General features: G+C 44.9%; 1 protein-coding gene across 2 annotated transcripts in view; it reads right to left on the bottom strand.

The window, feature by feature from the left end:
- Positions 1–25,083, bottom strand: part of UBE2O (ubiquitin conjugating enzyme E2 O) — a 62,384-nt gene that overhangs the window by 27,402 nt on the left and 9,899 nt on the right. For both annotated transcript variants that reach the window (XM_032128785.1, XM_032128787.1), the window contains exon 2: positions 1,570–1,629. In XM_032128785.1, coding sequence (XP_031984676.1) covers positions 1,570–1,629 — 60 coding nt within the window. The remainder of the gene's footprint in view (positions 1–1,569; positions 1,630–25,083) is intronic.

Raw genomic sequence — 25,083 nt, forward strand, 5'->3', positions numbered from 1 at the left:
AAATGAAGTTACTGGCCACAAGGGTCAAGCAAATATCATTATTTGAACATGCAAATGGACAAAAACAAATGTGCAAGACAACTGCTGGGTACATATATACCAAAACATGTGCAGCAAGCCAGGGGAGCCAATTTCTGCTCAAATGAGAATGGAAATTGCAAACAAAAGCAGCACATCCATGTTTGCCAAGAGGAGAACAACCTGCTGTCCTGAAAGCTTAAAATGAATTTAAGAAGCACTGGATAGCAAACAATTGAGAGATAGGACTCAAAGTATCCCCCTGAGTGAGAAGAATATACTGAATGCTCCAGCTGTGCCAGGTACAACACTGTGAACAACTGATAATTCCATTTTCTACCCGTTCATTGTTTTGGATTGGAACTCTTTCATAGAGCTGCAGTTTTAGAAGGATATCTTGACTTCAAATTTCCATTTCAAACAACCATTAAATTTCTTGAGGAAATACTTTGCTTCAGCAATTTTCAAATTATCATTCAAGCTTTTCATTCCCTTTTTTTTTCCTTTGTAATGTTCTGTGAAAAAGGGGTGGGTTTACTTTTACTAATTGACAAAAAAAGGCTTCATTTAAAAAACCACAAAAACCCAAACAAGGCAGCCAGGTCAGAGAATAGCTTTCTCTATCCCTGCACCAGGCTGCACACCATGTGGTGCAACTACAGCAGTTAGTGGCCAGCTGCTTCCTTCATCACAGCCTTGGTAGCCACATTGCTGGAAGCAAGTCAAGAGAAGGTAGAGGCAAGCACATGGCAGGGCCATATGGCTCAGGGTTAGAGGTTAGCTCTGAGCCACAGCAAGAAACCACCAACCCTGCTGAGCTCCTAAAGAGAGCACATCCCATCTGATCATCGATACCCAACCACCTCCCCAGTATTCCCCATACAAACTCCGAACCCACACATCTCCGATAGGCACAAGTGCCATACAACTGCAACAGAGTGGCTGGGACACAGAACAGCATCCAGAAAGAGCAAAGGCAACACTTCTCAGCTGCTGTTTAAGAACCAGCTTGCTTTCTGTCCACCTAGCTGTGTTGGATGCTCCAGCAGTGTTGGGTTTGCTGTATTTCTGGGAGAAGCTGGAAAAGATGCTGCTTACTGTAGACTGAGAGGTGTGTCTGAATATATTCCCTTTAAGTTCTCTACCAGAGCACACAAAGAGGCAAAGGCAAGCAGCAGAACTGGGATCTGCCCCCACTCCAACCTCCCTGTTAGGTCTGGGAGAGCAGGTCCACTGTCCCCACATCTCAGAATGGATTAATGTAAAACTTTAAGAATGGCAGGGTAGACAGGCTTCTTGTCTCCTTCCCTGACCATGACTGGGATTGCTTGTTCAGGAGACCTTTGCAGATATCCAACTGTAGAGAGGCAGCCTTAGCAGAATTCCATTTTCACTGGATGCAGCTAAGTCTATCCAACAACCTAAAAATAGAACATGCTCAAAGCATTACTGTCCAGCTCCATCCAGGCAATTTGGCAAGTCCTAGAAATCCATGCAGCAGTATCACAGTCAAAAAGAGACAAAAAAAAAAAAAAAAAAAAAAGCACTTACGCTGGAGCTCATGTGTCTGACCACATCTCGAGGGACCACTGAGCGATCTTCAAGCTTCAGCTAAGGAGAGAAAGAGAGATTTGCTTTAGTGACCCCAGATGATACTCAGTCAGAAATAACATGACAAATACAAATGCACAGTATCCCAGCCCTCCAGACTGAGGAGGATTGCAGCGGAGGATTCTGAGGCGCTTCCATACACAGAGTTAATCCCCTTGGCACATTTGCCAAATCCAGTTGACAGATCTGACATCAGCAACCAGGGGATCCATCCACAACTGTGCTCTAAGTCAGCAGACACATCAAAAAGGGTCCAGACATTGACTCACTCAACCCCTCAAGTCTTCCTCTTCTCTTCCTCTGCCTGCACCACGCATCATTTCCTACCCACATCCAGTCTATGTAGTACAGAAGACACATCACAGCTCTGTGTCTCATCCTGCATGCTTTTCACCCAAGATACTCCCAAATATCTATGGAAAGCCTGTTTGGCCTGGGACACATGAGCAAGGTCCTGTACAGTAAGAAGTCTTGGCTGGCAGGGGAATAGGTGACAAATCCACTGCAGCAAGCACTTATCTTGAAAAAAAAAAAAAAAAAAGGAAAAGAAATGGCTGTTTCTGCACTTAAAAGCTCTCAGGTCTATGCACATAATGAAACATCAATAAGACCATGGATAAAGCCAAAGCACTGCTTATTCCAGCTCCTGCTAAAGCACTTGCTGGCAAAGAGCTCATTCTGGCAACAAAGGATGTGGTCGGACCATCCTTACTTACCCTAGAGCAGCTCACACAGACCTGTGGGCACCAGGGAACGTATCACTTGATGACTCTCCAGTGATTAACCAAGTGATGCCCTTCCAGAAGTGGCCCTTCATCCAGCTGTTTCAGTGGCCTCAAGACTACTTGCAAGCTATTTCATTAAGTGTTTTCAACAAGCTTAAAACTACAAAGTGCAGCTGCCACTGAATACACTGGAATGCTACATGAGGGATGATGTCCTAAGGGAGGCCACAAGACTGAACTCCAATTTCAGGCTTGCTCAGTCTCCCAGTAACTCAGCTAAAATCTCCCTCTGCTGAACAGGGAGAAGCCTCATTTGCATTTCAGTGGTCCAGAAGTTATTTGCATTGGTACATCACTCTGAGCCCTGCAAACATACTAATTACACCCCCCGTGCTCTGGGAAGTGCCACATGAATGCACCACCAGGGACAGAGCCTCTCTCACATCTCACTTTCAGAGCCCACCCTGTTGCTACTGCTGCATTCCTGGCTTTTCCTTGTTCATCCCCAGCCTGAACTCCACTGTGCTTTGTCAGCATTTCATCCTAACCCACTCCCTGGCTTACAGCCTGCTTTACTAAATTAGACAAATCTATACTCCAAGAACAGGATCCGGAATCAAACCATAGCACCTGAGTATTTATCATCTTCTTGATTGCATTTTTCAGTAAGAGAGGAAGAGACCCAGCCAGCCAGGCTTTTAGACCCAACTTCTGGAGTCAGAACCACACTGGAGTGGGAAACCTGAAGCCCACAAGCCCATTTCCAGATTGTAGAAGTGTTTTCACTGCCTCCCACATCCCACTGCGATATATAGATAGACATGAATTTTTATACAGCTTTCTAAAATTATTTGTTAAAGTAAGTACTCTACAGGCAGCCTTTTAAAATCCAGAATCGGGCTGCAACATTCACATTCCAGTAAGTACTCAAGCGTGAGCAGCAGTTTGGGTATTGTAACTGAAGTTTTCTCGCTGCACAGCTCTAAGTGTATGATGATACTTTCATTTCAAAATGCATTAGGGCTTAAATTGATGCATTATGTTTCAACACATCACGGAGCCATACTGTTCTCTATGATGCAGCCTCTGAAGAACCCAGACCATCAAGATGATTCAATGTTACCCAGCAGCAGCAGCAATATATTTGGGTTAGTCAACATTGGTACATCACAGAAGCTGTAAATAAGCAGCATTCCCATTTTGTGATCCTTCCTCAATAATACAATCATACAAATTCTTCCCAAAGCAAAGTATAAAGCTTTCTCTACAGGGGGACTATATTTAACCTATTTTCAGGTCTCTTGGCTTTTAAAGGCAGCACAGCTATTTTCAGCTTCATGTGCCAGACCCACCTGTCTCAGTCGCAAGGAAAAGCAAGCCAAGGAGTAAGCAGAATGCCAGCATCAACAATAAATACCTCACAGGTCTGTCCTGTCACGAAAGACTGTCAAAACCCACAAGAAACCCGACCAGAGTAAGCTGGAATGGCTGTCATTGAACACAACAGTTCAGCCATTCCTCCTGTCCTCTGTTACACCCAGAGCAATGGGATGGACAGCCCCCTCCCTCAGCACTGAGGGAATTCTGTGGCACAAGCACTTTTAAAATAGGTCCTCACAGCTCAGCTGCTATATTTACCTCTATGAAAGGCAGTATTAACATGGCTGGGTTTTTGTTCTAACCATGTACATCAGTAAGAGCCCCAAGAATGAGAAATAGCAGTTTCCCAGAGATGCTCTGAGGAGTCCCATGCTCCTGTATGCCAAGCTGGGCTCCCTCCTCAAATGCAATATGTGTTTTGTGTTGCCCTTTTAAAAAATAAATTCACTATTACAAATGTTAAATAAGGCAAACCAAAGACACTCATCACTGCACACACATTTTACCCTGGTGAAGAGGGATGACACACCCAGCCTGCGGTCAGTTATGCTCCTTAGGGCCTTGACTGCTAAAAGAAGTGGCAGAATAGCTCTGGCCCCCTTTTACTTCCTTTGCTATTCAGATGCTTTCTTGGTGTTCAGCACTGAATCAGTGCCTGAGCTCTACAGCAAATTTACTCATCAAAAGGCACCAGCTGCAATCTGGAGAACACCTGATACTTCAGCAGGGTTGATGATGCTCTCAAACCACACAGCAGGAGGGGTACACAAATTCTGATTTTCTGCATAAAGAACAAGAATCAACAAGACCATGTTCCCCTTCTCAGCTGAGTCATCTCACCTCAAATGAAATAAGGGAGCCATCAGGGCTCACACCTGGAACTGGGCAGACTGGGAGAGGACAGACATTTCCACTGAGCATGAACTCATTAAGCCTCGGGAGCTTTCTGCTTTCATCCACTTGCCTAATTTTTTATTACAAACTTGTCATTTGAAGCAAAGTCTTTGTGGTTTGGGTTTTGTTTGTTTAAATTAACAGCAGAGGCTGAGAGAGATGTCTGCGATAGAAAACTGGATCCTCACTTTAGCAAACAATTTGGCAGTGAGGTGTAAACATCCCTGGGCAGGGGTGGGCTGAACTCCCACTGTAACTCCCTGAGTTTAACCTCTCAACTCCATTGAACATATGCAAGATATGGTGCCAATTTGCCTCTCCAACAACTCCCTTCTGACAAGGCTCAAAACCAGAGCAATTTACTTCAATGATTTGAACTAGCCACCAACGCCAAGTATTGTGGCAGGTAAATAAGCAACAATCACTGCTGAAGTTCAGTGGCAAATAATATAGGAGCTGCTGAGACTGATATAGGGACAGCTAGCCCTGGTTGGTGTGTATCCAAACAAAATGAGTACTGGAGGTACTCAGTAGTGGCATAAATCCCTGGTCACTCTCTGCATACCTAAAGCAGGGCTTAAATTCACTAATTAGCAATTCAGGTTTGCTTGTAACATCACTGGTACCCAACAGTGGACAAAACCACTTCCACACAGGCTCCAGCTATTGGTGTCACCATCCCCCAGAATGTTTTAAACAACAAAAGAGAAAGGACAACACATTCATGCTTACTGCCAGCACATCCCTTCCTTTCCTACTCCCACATAGTTTCTTTTCTGCATGGGGCAGGAGTCTTGGTATTCCACTTTAGGAGAAACAGAAGGTGCAATTCTGCCTGCAAACAGCATTTTGGTTTGCTACTGCCACATGGCACTCCAGGTAGGCAATGTTGTCACAGGAGGTAGGGATGGACAAACTGTCCCCTGCTCCAAACATCCCAAAACTAGAAGCTGGGAACAAGTTCAAACACAGAAGGGAACCTGAATGCATCGACCTGCAGTCCTTGGTTGGTCAGTCTCAAATATGCCAGGACACACCTTCCTTCAGAGGAGCTGACTGCTCTGTGTTGCAGGTTCAACCCGTACTGGGACACCAGGAAGGACGGGAGACCTTGGCACTGAGACACTCACTACACACGGATTTGGGAGCACACGTTTCACCCGGATCAGTCATGGTTTTACAGCCACATTTCTGCTCAGCTGCCCAGCAACAGAGAGGACTCTGGCTGTGGAAGAGGGCACCTGATGCAGTATAAAGGCTGCCAACGCCGACTCACAGTGTTAAAGTTCACACTCGGCCAGTGCTGTCTCAGATTCTGGGGGGGCTCAGCCTTGAGAAAAGCAAGCTCAGGGGAGACCTCTTCCTTCTCCACAACTCCCTGATAGAAGTTGTAGCCAGGTGAGCATCAGACTCTTCTTCCAAGTAACCAGGCAAGGGGAAGCAGCCTCACATTGTGCCAGGAGAGCTTTAGACTGGATATTAGGAAAGATTTCTTCATCAAAAGGGCTGTCAAGCACTGGCACAGGTTGCCCAGGGCAGTGGCAGTCACCATCCCTGGAGCAATTTAAAAGGTGTGCAGCTGTAGCACTTGGGGACATCATTTAGCAGTGGGCTCAACAGTGCTGGGTTGAACTCAAAGGTCTTTTCCAACCTAAAGAACTACAACTTCTGACCAATAAAGAATAAAATTTGCTCAAAGGTGATAATGTGATCCCACAGCCTCTACCTCCAACGCAATCGCTGTGGTGACAACACCACTTTCTATTCCAGACACATTCCAAATTCCATCCTCCAAAACAAGAGCTCTGGAAATAAGCTCGTACAGATGGAGGAGAAAAAGCAGCACACACACAGTGGTAACTGCTCGTAAAAATGAGAATACAAGGCACCACAAAAAAAAAAAAAAGGAGGAAAGCACAACGCTGGAGATGAAACTCTGTACGTTGACCTGAACTGCTGTATGATGGTTGAGACATTTATCCAACTGAGTCAGAAGTGAATGATCTACTATGAAAGCTGCTTCTGCCTCTTGAGTTAAACAAGGACTTGGACAGTAGTGGCCACCATGAGGGCAGGGAGGCCAGGCTGTGACCTGCACAGACCTGTCACTTCTATTCATTCTGGGCTACTTGTCCATCTCCCAGGTCCCAACCCTCCCTTTGTACATCTTGTAAAACTGATCTCATTTAAATCACTGCTCCCAGGCTCTATGCCTAAAACTGTAAACAAAAGAAGTTAAAAAGAAGAAATTACTTGCAATTTCGTGAAGCTATTTTTGAATTCTCTCAACGGGACTAAGAAAGTGTGAGGGGAAAAATCATAATGCCTTTCAGATGTATTACCATTTTATGGCCTCCTTTTGAGTCAAGCCAAGGTTTTATCCATAGAAAACATGTCACACTTGTCTTTTTGTGACAATGGACAAACATTGTGATGGAGGAGACATGAGCTAGGTACCTGATTTCTGTCCAACATCAACAGTTAGAACTTTAGACTCACAGAGATGGAGGTTTTTTTTTAAACTGAACTGGAGAGTTCTCCTGGCAAGTCAATATCTAAATCTGTTCTGGAGTTAAAAATTAATCCCCTCCCTGGGACACTCCTCCAGGGTCACCAGGACTGTCAGTGTCCTATAATCCCCACATAAGCATTTTTGTTTACATGGACAGCACCTACTTGAGAGCTTGGAAGCCGCCATGGGAACTTGCAACATCAGCGCTCAGAAGATGAAGAAAACCCACAGGTTAAGAGCAAACTACAGGGAAAACAACTACTGCAGCAACAGGTAACGTGGCACCACAGAGCTCTCCAAGCCTCAGTACCACGCTCCATAACCAGTTAAAGCTAAATCCAAACATCTGGTGCTGGGAAGGGTAAAACCTTGCTTCGTTGTGCTGACAGACAGGCTCCTTGGAAGGATTTTGAAAGACCTGGACAGTCTCTCAGCACCTGAAACAGGACACGATGTACCATAGGCATGTTCCCATGCCTGGTTTCTAAACCTGACAGCAAATAAATCCTTTTCTCCAGTCCTGAAGCTGTGACTTGGAAATCTCCACCAGATGCACTGGTTTGTGCCTGGGACTACTGCCAGGCTCTTACTGGAGGTTAAGAGGAAACCTCCTTACTACATGAAGCAGCTCCTGGCCACCACCAGCTCCAGCCCCAGGCACTAGGAGAAAACAAAGCAGCTCCAGAGCTGCCTTGGCTGGAATGGCTGTGGGATGGGTGCTTATGGAAGTGGGCAGGAGGGAGCACAACTGGCAGCAGCCAACCCAACTCAGCATCCCCCAGTTCTTATTTTTTTTTAACTCTAAGGTCTGAGTACACACCCAAATTCACTTCAGCTAAAACAGTAGTGTAGCAATCAACTCAACACAAGCTGTTTTTATTTTCAATCTAGATGAGGTGTCTAAAAAAGCAAGTCAGCTGTCCAAATATAGCATGAATACACCAAGTCAGACGACAAAGGTTCAGAAATTCAATGACCCAGAAGATCTGAAGCCAAGATATTTTAATATCTTTTCAGTATCAACACATCACCAATGGCATCACATCTTGGAAAAATATGTTCCATATCCAAAGTTCACTTCCCGTGAAAGATTTCTGTTACATTGATCAGCTTGCATGGCACATGAGCAGTTGCAAAAAGCAAGAGGAGAGAAGATGAAGCAACAGCAGAGAATCCCCTGGAAGCTCACATTTGGTTAACACTGTGACATTTGAAGTGCCACATGTTGCTTCACTTCTAACTGGAGGTTTCCAACCATGCTGGGTTTTTATGGGAAAGAAAGATGGGAGAATGGGATTGAAGACAGACTACTAGAAACTTAAGACTCCTGAGAACTAAAGTTCTACTACCCAGAAGAGCTGAACAATGAGCTACACAATACAGAGGGTTTTAAAAACAACCCTTGAGGGATGCAGCTGCAAAAATATTAAAATAAATCTTTTGCACTGATTGGTACAAAAGTTCTGCCTGTGACACCTCCTGGCTACTCCTACATGGCAAGCACAAGTAGTCTGTGGCTCTTCCAGACAAAAAATTCAAAATCTGCTGGAGACAGGAGGCTGTGGAGATTCCTGCATTACTTACAGAAGAACTACACCCTTCTGGGGCAAGGTCTCAACTTTTGCCTGCACAAGTATTAAATGCCAGAGTGGTATGTGGTTTCCAACACCAGCACACAACAGAGCTGGTCGCTGCTCTGCCACATAACTCACACCTTTAATTCATAGAATGGTTTGGGCTGGAAGAGACCTCAAAGACCATCTCATTCCAACCCCCTGCCATGGGCAGGGATCCAGGTTGCTCCAAGCCCCGTCCAACCTGGCCTTAAACACATCCAGGGATGGGGCAGCCACAGCTCCTCTGGGCAACCTGTAGGCACACAGATTTTTACCTCTTTACTTTAGCATCATTCCGTATTTTCATAATACCATGATACTGCTTGTCATCTGAAAGCACTCAAAGAATCACAAAAGGAGAAAATATTTAGGAGTTACTTAGGAATTGCATCAGGAGATTAAAAAAATTGTTCAATATGAACAACTGAACTAACTCTCAAAAGCCTTGAGTGACTCAGGAACACACAGTTCCATTTGGTTTGGTCAAAGCAGGGGAAGGACAGTGAACAGGATCTTTGTTTCCTGTATTATGTGCAGGAGTCCAAAAGCTTGTTCATGAGGCTGCTTTGGGCAGTGCAAAACACCCCTCTGTGAAAGGTCAGGTTGATGATTAACTTCAGGCACAGGAAGGACAGAACAGGCGTGAGCGGGGGGGGGTGCTAAAATGCTCCCCTGATCTGAAATAAATGCTTTAAAACACTTCACAGAGGCTAAGATGAAACCAAGACAGCTTTGTATCGCAGCAGCTCTACCTGCAGGCAGTCACCTGATCACAGATTACAATTCTTTTGTTCATGCAACCAGCAGCTCTGAATCTGCCAATCATCCAACATTCAGCACATCCACAGCAGCAGAAGCTAAGATTCACCACTAAGCCAACCCCAAGTAGTGCCTGTTACCTGCAAACTACTGTGGATTGATGCTGCAGTTTGAACATAACATTTTTTCACGAAACAAGAAAGAGGCATGGCCTGAAGCAGAATTTCCTAATTAGCTCATGAAGATTCCATCAGTGGTAGGGATGAACACAGCAGTTTCCAGCCCCAGGCCAGCACACACTGCTCTAAAACACACTTGCCTGTCACCAGCTGAACATCTACAAAACTCTAAACCCCCTGCTCTAAGGGAACATGATTTTTTATCTAATTACACACAAATTGTATCCAGGGCTGCCAGAGCCAGGCAGCACCTGCCATCATGTAGTCACTGAGTAAACACCAAGCGAGTTCATGGCAGGCAGCAGAGAAGTCTCTGCAACACCCACAAGAGACCAGGCAAGCTGAAAAATGAGAACCAGATCACTGCCTCCACATCACTACTCCCTTCTGACACTGCTAGAGGTGCAGGGAGGCTTGTAACACAGCAGCTTCAAAATGCAGCTGTGTCATTAGTTCTGAATCTCCCAATGCCGCAGAGCCTCCCTGGGGACCTGCAGCTCTCGTAAGACAAAGTGACAGCTCTGTAATTTGTCTTTATGACATATTATGGAGACACAGAAACCTGAAGTCACTCAACTGAGTCCCTTCCAACTCCAGGCTGAAGATCCCTGAGTCTCCCCTATTTTCACATCTACCTGCAATGGACTTACAGCTATTTTTGTTCCTGACCATGTTTCTGACCACACAACCTATTGTTTTTTATTTTATTTTTATCCTCCACATTATTTTTTGGTAATAAAGTACAAAACTCCTTCCACAGCAAAGTTCTGGTCCTTCAGTCACAACCAAACAATGTAGGATCTTCCCCTCCTCCTAACAAATATCACCTTTGAGCCTTCTGGCAGAAAGACACTGAAAGATTCTATTTTCCTTTTCTAAGAGGTGGAATTCAGTTAAAAAGTCTGAACAAATCATCGGATGAAACAAAAGTTCACACTAATTATAACCTGGGTAAATGCTGTGCTTTAGAGCAGAAGAATCTGGCTCTAACAGAAACCTTCTGCTAAGTAAAAAATCTTCTACTTGGATTTCCCTTGTCCAAGAAGTATTATTTATTTTACTGGCAACAAATCACTTCTGTGGTTCTGCATATTTACATGACATTTTGGAAAACACTACAACACAGATCGCCTGGCCTGGTGAACGCACCACTCTGAAAACAAAGTACAAGGCAGTAATTCAAGGGAAGGAAGATAAGACAACAGGAAGGTTACTGGGTTGTTATTATTTAAAGGAAAAGAAGTAAGTTTGGGAGCATTTCCCAGAAGAGAGAATGTGGTTGGGAGAGAGGAGGATCCTGGAAGTAGACAAGCAAAGCTGCATAAACAACAGCCACTCTCAGCTTTTCAGTATCCTCAGCCTCACTTTTCTATCTGGTGTGTAAATGCTGACCACCACCACACAACCCACATATGTCAGCCTGGGTTAAACGCCTGAAAAAGGGGTAAAGCAGCAAAGACAACCTGGTACCCAAAGAAAAAAAATTATGAAAGAGTTTGACTTTAGCCAACCTTGTCATCAAGTGCTGTTTGTTCAAACAGTACATTCCATATACCCACTGCCATCAACCAATAACCAGGACTTTCATCTGGGAACACAATCAAACCCTGTGTGTGCAAAAAGGTTTACAAAACTTTAAAGGAAATAAAAATAATAAAATAAAAAAATAAAGTAAAAATTATTCAGAAAGCATGAACATAATGATGCTCAGCATAAAGATATAGAAGAGTAAAGTTTAAAAGTACATAGCTATGACTAGAAAATATGTAAAGATCTTTCAAGAGAAGATTTAGTGACTAGGAAGTCACTTAGAGTCCTATGGGGAGTATTTCAAAGATGTCACCAGTTACAGGATTTAATCTAAATGTTGGATTTTAGTTTTTAGCAGCAGTTTATAGTAAAAAATTATCTGCCTTCTCAGTGTTTACAGTTCTTGCCTCATGTACTCAGTCTTCTAGATACAGCAGTTTTGGGAACATCAACTGCTAAAAGACAAAAGGATCATCGTCAGGTGCAATGTCCCAAAAGCAGATTATTACAGATTATTACAGAACGCCCCCTCCCATCTTCTTACAGTGCGATGGCTGATCAAAAGCAATACTCTCCTACCACCTCTGCCTAAGTATTTGAGGAAGGCTTGACCAAGAGCAGTGCTCCAGCACCAGATGGCACTGTTACCTGAGGAAAACCGCAGGAGACCGGAGTTACAGGCACGGGAAAAGCTGGTTGGGAGCAGTAAGCAGGAACGTGGACAGCATTATGCCTGTACATCAGCCAGCACTGCTCACAGAGGCTGCCTCAACGCTCCCGCAGTAAAGCCTCACCCAAAGGACAGATCAGAGCCAGCAATCCCCAGGAAGAAAACTGCTGTGAGGAGCCCAGCAGCTCCACAGAGCCCCGAGCCCAGCGTGTCAGGAGACGCCTGGTTCCAACAGGACTTAAGGAATGGCTGCAGACACCCTGGTGAACACCTGACCACGCAGGTGAAAGCAATGGCTGTGCTGCTCTTTTGGCAGCATCCCATAAGGTCTAAGGGAAATGCATTTGACTGCTAGAAGAAAATCCCCTGAGAAGACACTCACACGGATGCTGACACCATCCAGTGTGACAGGAAGAAGAGAATCCCATTTCAGCCTCCAGTCTGGATTCCCAGGATTCCCACCAGCCCACTGTTTTAACTTGCCAATTAAGCTGTGTTCCTCCTTGTGTGCAAAAATAGTCTGTCCAGTAGCTCTTTTATTTACCTGAAGCAAAAGAATTCCTCAAATTGTTGCCTTGGGAGGTAGATGGCAATTATTATGCAACAGGTTTTCCAGGTTCTTGCTGGACCTGGATGGAATGGGATGCCACCTGGACAGCATCAGTGGCACAGAAATTAGTCACTGGCCACTCTGAGCTACATTTGGGGCATACTGCCAGGCCTGGAGGAAAGAGTGGGGCTGCTCAGACCTCCATCTGCCATTCCAGAGGACAAAAAGGATGCTGTGAGGAAATCTGCGTGACTGTTGCTGGCCAATTCATTACCGAGGCACAACAGGTGCACCTCACCTTTCTATATATTTGAGAGTAGGAATAAAGAGTGTATCCACAAAAAATATTCCTTTGCTCCACATTCCTGAAGCAAACCAGGGTGGGCTCTTTTGCTGAGCCAAACTGGACTCTGCTGGGTTGTTGGCAACTCTGTGCTAGGGCACAAAGCATCCTCCCTCCCCTTGCAATCAGGTCAGCAGCGTGCAGGAGAAACTCCTTATTAGCCCACAGCAAAAAATCCACCTTGCAAAAACTGCCAGGGAACAACAAGAGGGAGACACATCAACAGAAAATCACCGTGTCTGCTTTCCAGCTGGTTAGCTCATTTGCTGCTGCTGTGAATACAAACCAGCCATTTAAATTAGCTTCTAATTGTTCACAATTATTCAGACACAGCATAACCTGCAAGCAGGAAGACGTCAGGCAAGTAGGAGAGAAAGAATGGTTTCAGATGCCTTAAAAAGATTCACATATTCATGCCTTGCAAGTCTCACAGCCTGCCATCTCCAGCAACGCTGCCTCTCTCACAGACCCCCCAGATGTACGCTTGGCATTGCAGAGGAAGGAGATAATCCACGGGTGTTTCTACACTTCAGGTTTCTAATCTTTCTTGCTCCCATTTTTGGACTGGTTCAAAAATTAAACCAATAATATTTTGGTCTACCCCAGTCGTTCACAGTCTCTGCACACACAGGCAGTTTGAGCAACACTATTTATAAAGCTGCTTAAAATTCTGGACACAGCCAGAGCTCTTTGATAGGATGTCAGCCATGCGACACCCGAACGTAGGAGGTTGACACAGGATGGTTAGTGTAATACAGCCCACTCTCCTTTCCCTTTCTTTCACCCAGAGCCTCCACTACCACCCTCACAGGAGTCCCTTCCCCCACAGACAGCAATGTTTCACAATTGCTGCAATTTTCTCTCCTAGGAAGGAGGGAAGATATTAGCGTGTTATCCTTAAATCCCTGGTGTGCCTGTTTCAGTTCACATATGAGACCCAGTGCAAGTCCACTCTGCAGGTCAAATTACTTTAGGGGACTGAATCCAGACATATCTTAAAGAAAAAATTCCCTCACATTCAGCCCTGTTTGGATCCAGAGGCAGAGCACTGCCACAGAGCCAAAATACTGAAATAAGTCTAGGAACTTCAGCAAATTCCATAAACTTGAGCAAGATTATTTTATCAAGTACAGAATCTCCTAGAGGAGACAAAGTAACCCTGAAAAGCAATGTATAAATAGCTGTAGCTGAAAGCACAGCAAATGCTGTGTCATGCCACATTCTCAAGTCAATCCCAGGCAGCGAGCGCATGAAGCTGCCCAGCCTCCCTTGTACCTTCTCTGAGTTTCATGCCTGCTCTGGAATCAGAGCATCCCCCTGGAGAAATATTCCTGGTTGATCTCACATGCAGAACACACTCCCCAAGCACACTGCAGTGCCTTAATGCTCTGTTACACAGGAGGAACGCTGCATGGACAGACAGGCTGCCTGCAGCCCGAGGAGGAGAGAGAGGGCAGTGGATTCCAGAGGCGGATCAGGACCTGGCTAGCTTAGCTGACAAATACAGGATGCTCAGGCTGGCCTTGGGGGCAGTTTCCACAGCCAGTGATTAAGAGCACTCTGGGGACGCTCAAATTTAGCTGACAAGGAAACCAGTGGCACTGCCTCCTCGTGGGGCCACAGCCAGGGCAGAGGTCTGGGGTCACCTCGCTCCCTCCTGGCACAGAGCAAAGGCAAACACTGCTTTAAGAGGTACAACGGCCAATGCTTGCTCCAAGGCAGAGCAAGCATTCTGCAAAGGCTTCCTGTTAAATAACACGCCTTCTGAGCCAGCTGTATCCACAGTTAAGTCAGACATTGCTTAAAAAAAAAAAATCAAAGCCTTTACATTCAGCTGAAGCAACTTCTGGAATGCTAGAGAGAATCCACCCAAATTTCAGTGACAGTGTGGGTACCCCATGCATGCATTTATTTCTGATAAACAGCAAAGCCACTCCCCCAGCTCACACTGCAGAAGAGTGTGTGAATGCTACTGGGACAATGCAGCACAATTGCATCATTGCCCAAAAAACCTCAGCTGCATTTTCTATTCACTGAAAGAGTTTCAGTTATCCCCCCTATACATAAATGCTGTATTGGCCATTACAAAAAGGAGGAACAGCCCTTACTGAATCCATACACCAAGCTACAGAAGCTCAGTTATTTAACGACTGGATTTCTGCAACCTCTGCACTGTGACATCCCTTTCTGTGAGGGGTGGATCCACCACCTGCGGAATGGCTGGGGGAAGACTAAAACATCTCCCAGCCACAGCAGGTTTAATTCACTGCCTCCTGCTTGTGCACTCTATAATACAAAAGCAAGCAACCAACCTTCAATTCCTTTCAATAAATCTGAGAAAAATCTCAACAAGAACTGGTGACAGTTATGATACAATAGGGACAGAAATATAAAAGCCCTGCAGAGTCTGACTTAATACCCTTGGAGCAAAGCCTTGTTTCTCCCCCCTAGAACAGATGAGTCTACTGGACTGACTTTTTCTTCCTTCCCATCTCAGCCAGAGCACAAAGCTTCCAACACCATATTTAAAACTCATCAATGTCATCATACAGCACTCCTGTATCATTTTGCCTTCAGGTGTTTTCTTGGCTGACTTCTAAACCATTTACTGTAAGCTCTCCAGATTTCTGCCAGCAGCCTGAGACAACACAGCATTTGCCTAGCAGAACATCCAGCAACTGCACGGAAACACCACTCTCCTCTCCACATTACTCCACAGGTTCAGTTATTCAGCAGCATATCTGAAGTGACAATAATTCAAGGTTATAGCCTGGGGAATCTTCTTTTCTCCCCATCTCTTCCTTGGGAACTAAGCAACCAAGCAGCACATCTGGAGATGGCTCACAGAACTCACCAAGCCCCTGGTGTAAGCAAACACTTAAAGCAGTGGCACAGGAACCACAGGAGCAATCAAGCCAGATGTTCCCTGGTTTTGTACAATGTACACACAGTTCCCATTCTAAACCTGCTTGAAGGCAGATTATTAAGTTCTCCTTTACACAGGTTTTAAAGGCAAAATCCTTTCCACTTGCATTAATCCTCACCAGGGTAACATACAGACAGCTACAAATTTCCTGTAGGAATACATCTTTATGCTCCTCTGCTCTGCACGGGCTCTACAGCCCAACAGCTATAGAGCAATCACAAATTACTGGGAAAAAATATTTCCCAGGATACTCAAATCCAGTTTCCAAGGAAGGCTTCTGTGTTTAGGAGACCCAGCATCCGAAGAGTCCCCAGGGGAGTAACATACTTCTAGACCAACCAGGAAGCTGTGAAATATTCCATTTTTAACACGAGGAGTGTTTCCGAGAGACCCAGAACTGCCCCTTCACTAAAAACATTTCTGAAAGGTCACCTCTTACAGGCAAGCAAGGGGAGATTGACTGTTAGCAGAACTCACCTTAGAGCTGACTATTTCCCCATAAATGTAAAAGACTAAAGCCTCAGAATTTTCCAAACTGGGGTTTAAAACTGTTTTAAGGGATGCTTTGCTGCATCCTTCACCTTGCATATAGATCAGGAAGCTGCTCCTAGCAGGAAAATGCCTTTAGTGTCTTCTTGCCCAATGTCACAAACACCACACAGTAACATTACCTGTAAGGTATTTCAATGCAGAGCTGGTTAGAGAAGATGATAAAATAGCATTGGGGGATGTCATGTTTGACTTGGAAACTTTGTCATATGCTTCACACTTACCAAGTGCATTTGCTCCCCTCCTGTCTGTCCCAGCCCTCCTTCAGATGAGCTTAAGGTCTGAGATGAGCCAAGGTCTTTGATTTAAAGCACCTTCATTGCCTTGCTGGACTCTCTCAGGTGTAATCTGACTGGATGTAAGCAGCTCTACTGAGGATGCCCTTGGAGGAGTAAGTGCTCACTTCCAGACAGCACAAGCAAAAAGTGGTAAAAGTCTGCTTGCCCAAAGTCAGCAGCTCTGCCTCCAAATGGCCACGTGGCCAGGCAGTGAGAGGTTTTATCCCCTCTAAAGAAAGCATCCAGAGCACCTTTCAGAGCAGAAAGGTACCAGGTCCTAGCACAGATGCGATACGGAGTCTTGCACTGTACCTGTGCTAATAGCAAATATCTTAACCAAGAAGAAAAAATACCAAGGACAAATGATAAAGCGAATCCATTACAAAGCCACCGATCCCTGTCCCTGTAGTGGCTTGACTCCAAGCGCATGCTTTGTACATCTGGATGTCTTTACATCTACACACCAAACAATAAAAACAGTCTGGTGAACAACTAATCAATAGTCTCCTCTGCAAAATAAATTTACCTTTTAAGCCAAGCCTGTTATCCCTGACAGTGAGCCCCATATTTCCTGGAACTGTAATTCACTTGATGCCTACTTCCTAAAATTACCTTTTTTGAGGATATATTGCTATGCACATACACAGCAGGTAAGTGGGTATTTTGCTTTAACACCAGACTCTGTTATGTGCCATATACATAACACGTTCTTCGCTTTAATGACTTCAGCTATAACAGAGGGATTTCAGCTCATCACAACCCCAGTGAAACACTGAGCCATAAACACAGGTGGAGCAGATTTGCAAACACTACAAAAACACCCTTGCAAGATGATTGAGAGGGCTCTGCTCCCCTGACAGCTGGCACAGTGCTCTGCCTCCTCTTCCTCTTCTGAAAAATGGAGGTTAACTGAACTCTGCCTTTACCCAGCACTGCCAAAATTCCACAGTGAGGACTGTCCTGAAAAGCCTTGAAACAGGGACAAAGCTGCACGCCTGTGACTGAGGAAAGGAATGATTGGACAGCAGATTTCAGAGTTGCTGAAAAGTCACATGGCATGAACTAAACAGCATTAGCACAACCGTAAGCAGAACTGCTCCGAGGTGCTGAGCCCCAGCCATGTTCTGGGAAGGATCCATGGGCTGGTAAACCTTAGGCTGCATTATATGGCCTGTCATTCCTAATTAAACACACAAACTAAGTTCCTCCTTAAAACTGCCCCTGTCCATTAATTGCCACTGTACACTACTCAGATGTGGCAGGCTCCTGAACAAGAGATGTAACCCCCAGCAGCAACTCTAACCAAGCCACACGAGGCACTGCCAGGACACTCCTATGCTGACAACAGTGATTTTTACTTGAAAAAGGTTGCTCAGCTTTGCAGGCATATGCAAGGTACTGTGCCATCAGCCACTGAAATGCAGCAGCACTGGGGTTGAACATGGTACCTATAAAAAACCAGGCGCACTGTTAAACTGGGGACAGTAATATGCCAAGAAAACGGCACTCAAGTATCTACCCATGTACTCAAGATACTGTCAAGATTAAAAAGTATGTTGTGTATACAGAAAAAGCCACAAAAGGGACACTTTTGCTAGGAATATGAAATGACCCACTGTGTTCTTAGCACAAAATCCAGAAAGCACCTGACGCAGTAGAATCTTTAGTGAAAAGTCCTCAATCATGAACATCTGTGTAACAACCACCAGCCTGAGGCTTGCTGCTGACACACATTCCTCATCTTCCTGTCAGAATTTTTGGGGGATACAGCCCTTATCAGGTGTGCATTGGGTGGTCCCCTGCATGTTACAACACACACCTTTGCAGCAGAATCAAGCAGTGACCACAGAGTACCTCCTTCTCCACACACAGCCAGCTTCCATCCCACTTAATTCTTCCACTTGGATTCATTTCTCATTACCCCAGGGCTCCATGCCTGGCTCAGACTGCCATGGCTGCAATGCTACCTTTATCCTATCAGATACTTAACGGGGCCTCAAACCTCCCTGCTCTCCTTTACCCTGGCCTTGGGCTCTGACACTGCAGAATTATGATTTGGACAGGGAAAACATGGCACACAGGAGGATGAACTGGTCAGGATGCCAACACCAAAGCCTTAAGGATTGTATGTGCCATGGCATTTAGTAAGGCTCATGTTGCTGTTTCATTAGGCTTGCTTAATGAGTCATATTAAATAGCATATATATAAGAACAGGTTTTCTATTCATGCAAGGACCTCACTGGATTATTATGGTGAAATGCTGCCACTACAATGGAGTCTTTTTTCATTTTATATACTTAACCATGACCTACATTCCTTTGCTCAAAGGAGCCCCATCTCCAGAGGGAATGTGCCTCTTTAATCAGCTCCAGCATTTTTTCAGGGTTCAGCAGGCATGGATGGAGTGGCCTCATGTCTCTTCAGATAACACAGCTCACAGAAGCTCCAAGAGAGAGTGGTAAAAAAGACACCAGGTTCAAATAATGGCAGGCAGTACCTGCAACCTGATTTGATGGGTACCCTTTGCTCCAGAGACCACTGGGGTTGATGAATACCAAAGCCTCCACATGCCCCCAGTGAGCCTGGCCAGCTGCTTTACCTTGCTGGACAAGGGCTTGTCTCCTGGAGAAACTGCAGTCAAGATCAGATTTGAGAAGGAAGATGAGTTCAGGAGGCTGCTTTGGGGCACTCAGCAACCTCAACTCTTGTCTCCACAGGAAAGGAGCCTGTTAGCCATTAGTGAAAAGAACAGAGACAAGCAGACTCATGGGCTGCATTAAAATACAGAAAAAAAGAGCAGCAACTCACGTGTAAGGATTACACCTAACCCGTGTGTCCCAAAGTTCTGGGAAATTCAAACTGCTTTCAAGATACAGCTGCTACTCTCTACTAATGCAGAGCTAGCAAAAACCAACCCTGCAAAACACACACCCCCAACCCAACCTAAGAAAGTCCCCAAGAAACCAGAAATGAACCATAAAAAGTTCAAAAGACAACGAATTTGTGTAAAGCTGCTCTGGGGCAGCGTATCCAAGGAGCCAGGCCCAATCCCTCAGGGCTGCAGCCTGAGCTGGCTCAGAGCTTCCCCATGGCACACTAGTGACATGGACACAGTCTGTCAGCAGGGCATCAGGGACAGCAGCTCACACTGAGGTCATCAGGAATGCAACAGGAACCGAGAAAAGGTGGAAAAAGCACTGACAGAACAACACACCTCACCGCCACAGCCTTCGGAAAACACATCTGAGCAGTGCATTCTCCCCATCAGGACGTGTTTCAGATCTAGCGTTTTTCAATCCCACAGCAATTTTAGACATTCAAAAAACCCAACAGTTTTTACAGGCTGAACCTCATCATTTTTCTCCCCTCTCCATCACCAGCAGCAGCACAGGTCCCTGATCCCTTTGAAGGCTGCTTGCTTCGTGGAGGCAGGACGCAGAACAAGATACGCCCAGTGCTGCAAAGCTCAACGCCACTGACAGCAGTAAAAATAACTCCTGCTTTGGTACACACTAAGCAGTTAAAAGCAGGAGATGCACAGAGAATGTGCATACAATAAGCTGTCACAAAACAACAAGGATTATGTTGCACAGAAATATGTCTCAGATTTAAACAGATATGAGATCACCAGGGGCGGGGTAAGAAAACCACAGATGAAGAAAATCCCACGGTTTTTCCTTTGGTTCTTATCACTCCAAGCAGAACAAGCTAAGCAGAGATCAGGCTTAAAGTTCCCTGTAATTGGAAGGAAACAAACACATCCTCTCCTTTTTCATGGTATAAACTCCTTCCTTTTTTCAGGCAGCTCTTCTGATACGCTGGCTGGGAATGTCAGTGAAAAGGACTTTACACTAAGGCAGCGGTCAGGCAGGTCTGGCAGCCAGATCACATCCAAATGCAGGCTCCCTAAGGCAGGACAGACCTGAGTCTCTCTTTGCAGCAGGACCCAGCACCACAGACACCATTTCTACTACATCCACCCCCTCACTGCAGCACCAGCACTTCTCAGGTTCCTGGTGCTGCTCAGCATCACATCTTCTCTCAAATTTCTCCATCCTCCTTGCCAGACTTGGGGAAATGAAACAAAGCTCCCAAACCCAGCTGTGTGCAAGCAGGCACCTTCCCTCTGTACAACACACATGCTGCTTCAGCTCCAAATTTAGAGCTCTTCCTAGCTTTTAGTCTGGTCAGCAGGCCAGGCTGAGATAGATGATAACACAAAAATGGGAATTACTAAAAATCATTTATACGGAGGTGTGGTACACACTTGCCCATCAGTGCTTGAGTCTGCCACCACAGCCGTACTCCAGATCCTTTCAGGATTACCTTGTCACCACAACGCCATTGCCCACAGGCATCTGCACTAAAATCCTCCTTGACTGTCAGAAACAAGACCAATACAGGGATAACTTCATGGGCTTTGGGTGTCTAAGCTCTCCAGCCAGGTACTCAGAAGCCTCAGAGTTAAAGCATTTAAGTGTCATGCACTTTTTGAACAGGAACAGCCCTAAGATCTGAAGTCTGCTTAAAATCAACGCCTGTAATTCAGAAGTCCCAAATCTATTTCATCTAGGAAAGATGTTTTTTATACAGTAGCTTTTAAAAAAGGTATCAGTTAAGTTTAAAAAGAAGCTGCTGCTCTCAAGACCAAGTGATGATTGGTAGAGATGATCTCAGAAAGTGATTGTAATAATAGCAATTTGCAATTGAATCCTACTTTTCTTCTACCACATGTACCCATCTCAGACTCTTCCACAAAGTTCAAGGAACACTCTAGGGCTGAATGGATGGATCAAGACAAATTGTAATTTTCCTCTTGCAGGAACACTCAGAAGTATAGTCCCACAATAACACTGCAGAGACAGCACGTGATGGATAAATATTCCATTGGGAAAGTCACCATGGCTCACCCTTTCAGAGGACAATTATAAAAAGAGAATTGTGAAGATACTTAATGCTCCACCAAAAAGCAGATTCCCAGATGTTACCAACTGTCTGGGCACTCAAACAACACTTCTGTTCATAATAATGGGGAAAAAATAACCCCTTGTGATGTGCACAAAAGTAAGGAATTGAAAAAGTATACCGAGTTTCCTAAAAAAAAAAATCCCTCATGGCGGTGGAATGGGGTGGGATAAAAACAAGACACACCCGACAGCGTGACGTTTTAACAGCAGCAGCTTTTGTGAATGGAGCACTGAGATGATTCAAGGAAGTATTAGAGTCTCAAAACACTTCAAGAGCAGCTCTGATCGATATCTATCTCACCATTACAACATCTCTTGGCAGAGACACGCACGTTTCAATACATCCGACAAAGACAATGCCTCTCTCGGCTCTGAGACACACACTCAACACATCACTCAGATTTCACCCAAGTGACATTTCAGTAGCACCTGCCCCCAGTGAAAACAGCTATTTATAGCAAGGTGGGTGTTGAGAAGGGTGATTTCACCCATCACTTGAGGCCTGGGTGCAAATCATAGACTGCATGTTGTCATTTCTGATTAAAAGCTCTTCCTGGTCTCTAATGAAGATTTGCCACTTTGCTAAATCACACTGTAGCTGAACTTGGCAGGTGCCAGGTTTTCCTGAAAGCACAAGATAAAGGCACTGTTAAGAGGAGAGTAAGCTTAAGTAGCAGCACTAGGTATGCACAAAGCAGGTATTAACCTTGCAATGTTCCTCCCTGAGCCTCATTTCCATGAGAACAGAAGAAACATCCTTTGTTTTACCCTTCTTCAGAATACAGATAATCCTGCTTCATTTTATACAGCCTAAAGCAATTTAGTGGGGGGGGAAAAATGCCCTTTTAGCTCACGTGCCAGCGTTGCTCACTAGCAGGAAAACCTAAAAGCTCAGCTCAACATCACTCCTCAGTTCAGATGCAACACTCCCAGGCTAGAAGGTCATAATTAACCACTTAAGCATTTTGAGAATATCTAGGGATCTTTTTCTGATGAAACTGGAAAATTGAGAGGGCAGATGGATGCCCTGCCAGCCATCCGGAGCAGGGTAGGGACTGCTCTCAAGAGCAATGAACATACTATTGCCCTGAATAACTTAATTCCCAGTGAACAATGAAAATAGCAAAGATAAAAGATGTGAAGAGAAAGGGTCTTTGAGTCTCTGGAGGTGTGGGGAGAAAACTAAACCTAATCAAAGTGCATGAACACTTCAGGGCCTCCAAGCAGCCAAATGGTATCAAAAATCAAAGAAAGAGCTACGAAAAAACAACCTGCTACAACAACAAACTTTTGTGTACAGCAGCAGTGCCTGATCCTCTTACAGCACAGCAGGAACCACCTGAGCCAAGAGCCCAGTTAGAAATACTTAAGAACTGCAATTTGGTGTCTTTTCTACCACGCACAGTTGTATACACAGGTTGGACAATGATGCTCTGAATGTCACTTTGCCTCTAATCCTTGATCTTTTGTTTTAAGGCTTTATTCAAGCGTTGCCAGCACTGCAGATCAGAGGCAGGCAACCTCAACTGTGCTAAAGCTGGGCTAAGTTAGCAGCACTAACAAGAACAACTGGCGTTTCATAAAGATTCCTTAGGCTGCTTTCCAGAACAAGAATCATGGACTCCCCAGCTCCTGGGGTGTTCAATTTGCTGCTACCATCACAAATTCTTCCAGCACCAAGAAGCAGCAGAAAGAAGTCACACAGCAGAGTTCTAAGATTGCTCATAAATGCTTTTATAGAATGGCTTGCTAGCCCAAACCAAGTACCAAGCAGTCACAAAGATCCCAGTTCTGGAGAAGAACTCTTCACCCTGAGTTTGTTGCCCCCTCAGCAGCACAAGAGCACAACAGTCATTCAGAGACACAAGTACAGGAGCACAGAGATGGGAATCTGCCCTACAAACACCACCTTTAAAGCTGATTTTTCAGTCCCTTCATTTCTCACCACAGCTCTCCTGACAGCAAGCACTTATCACTGCCAGATTAGAAGAGATTATCACAAGAGAAAGTTAAGGTTCTTGTCAGTCACCAGGACAGTAAAGTGCACTCAGTGGTTACTATCAGAGGTCGGGTGGGTGATGAAACCTCTACCCAACTGACCATGGCCAAAGTCAAACACTGTTTGTCAAAACCAACAGGTTGGGTTTCCAGCACTGCCAGTTTCCAATCTGGCACAACCACTAAAGAGAAAAAAATTGCTTTTGCAGCTCCCTGTTTGCAGTGCTCACTTTAGAGCAAGTATGGCAGCTTTGGGAGCTCTCAGAAAAGAGCATTTCCTCCGAAGAGCTGCCCTGCACGGCTGTACATATGCTAATCAGAGACTGCCGTAGCTGAAGAGAAAGCAACTGAGTGGGGCACTAACAAAAGAAACCAAAGCATCCCTGTGAGGGAGACATTAGGTGTGAATACACGTGGTGTGTTTGCACCCAGTGCCAATTAAGCAGCAGAATACACGGAATTAGTGTAAAACACACTCGGGCTGCATTCACTACACTAAAGTAAGAGGAAATCTGAATCACAATTATTTTAACCATTGTGCACAAACAGATTTCAAATGGTAACCAATACCTATGGATGGCAATTTGGTGCTAAATTATGTTACTGAGAATAAAGAATACAGACAGAACAATTAAGAGGAAGCCAGGAATTTAGCCTGGATTTCTTCCAAAATTCAAAGTGTGAACACTGAAAAAAAATCAGAAAGACCCCTCTAAATAAAGAATTTACACATGCATGGAAGTGACCAGAGCAATTACCATATTGGTGATATCTGTTTTCCATAAATTAATTTTCCTCTGAGCTCCACAACAGAACAAGAAATATGAGAGCAGATCACATAATACTCCTGTGAAATACAAATAGTGCTTGATGTACGAATTGTTAAGTTTTCATCTAACACTTGGGCTCAGGAAAGAAACATTAATAGCATTCAGCAAGGTACTCGAGGCTGATCAGGGCAGCCAGAGCCAACTGATGAAGAAAGCACGGTGTCAGCTGGAGGAAGTGTGGACAAGGGTGGCAGGAATAGTGGGGAAAGAGCCTCTCCAGGAAGCAAGTTAGTGATATACAGTCTGAGGGTGAAAAGGGAGAAAATAACTGTGCTTCACCACATAATAGCACATTTATAAAGACAAGCAGCTATTTCAGAGCCAAATTTGCTTTTTACTAGGTGTAAGCTGTTTGCATGTTTATGCTAGAAATTACAACTTTTCTCATCCAGACTGGGACAGGTTCCTAATTCAAGGAATCAAAGCAATGAGTTAACTCTTTAATAGAACTTCTCTGAGAGACAGAGCAGGCTGCTCCTGCAGTGATGCCCTCAGCAGCACCAGCCCAGAGTGCTCACAGGGAGTCCCTGCCCAGCACACATTTTGTTACAATAAAGTCACCCTGCACTTTGCTTTATCACTACAGGGCAGATTTCATTCATGAACCAAATGACACTTTTCTCTGTCATGTACCAGCACAATCCCCACCACCACACAAAACTAAACAGAGGAAGTTTCTGGCCCCAGAGTCAAAAGCGCCAATAAGCCGAATCAGCTACACGGGTCAGATGTGGTGGGGGAAAAAGT

This window comes from Corvus moneduloides, chromosome 19 (genome assembly GCF_009650955.1).
Source record: "Corvus moneduloides isolate bCorMon1 chromosome 19, bCorMon1.pri, whole genome shotgun sequence".
In the NCBI taxonomy this organism is placed as follows: domain Eukaryota; kingdom Metazoa; phylum Chordata; class Aves; order Passeriformes; family Corvidae; genus Corvus; species Corvus moneduloides.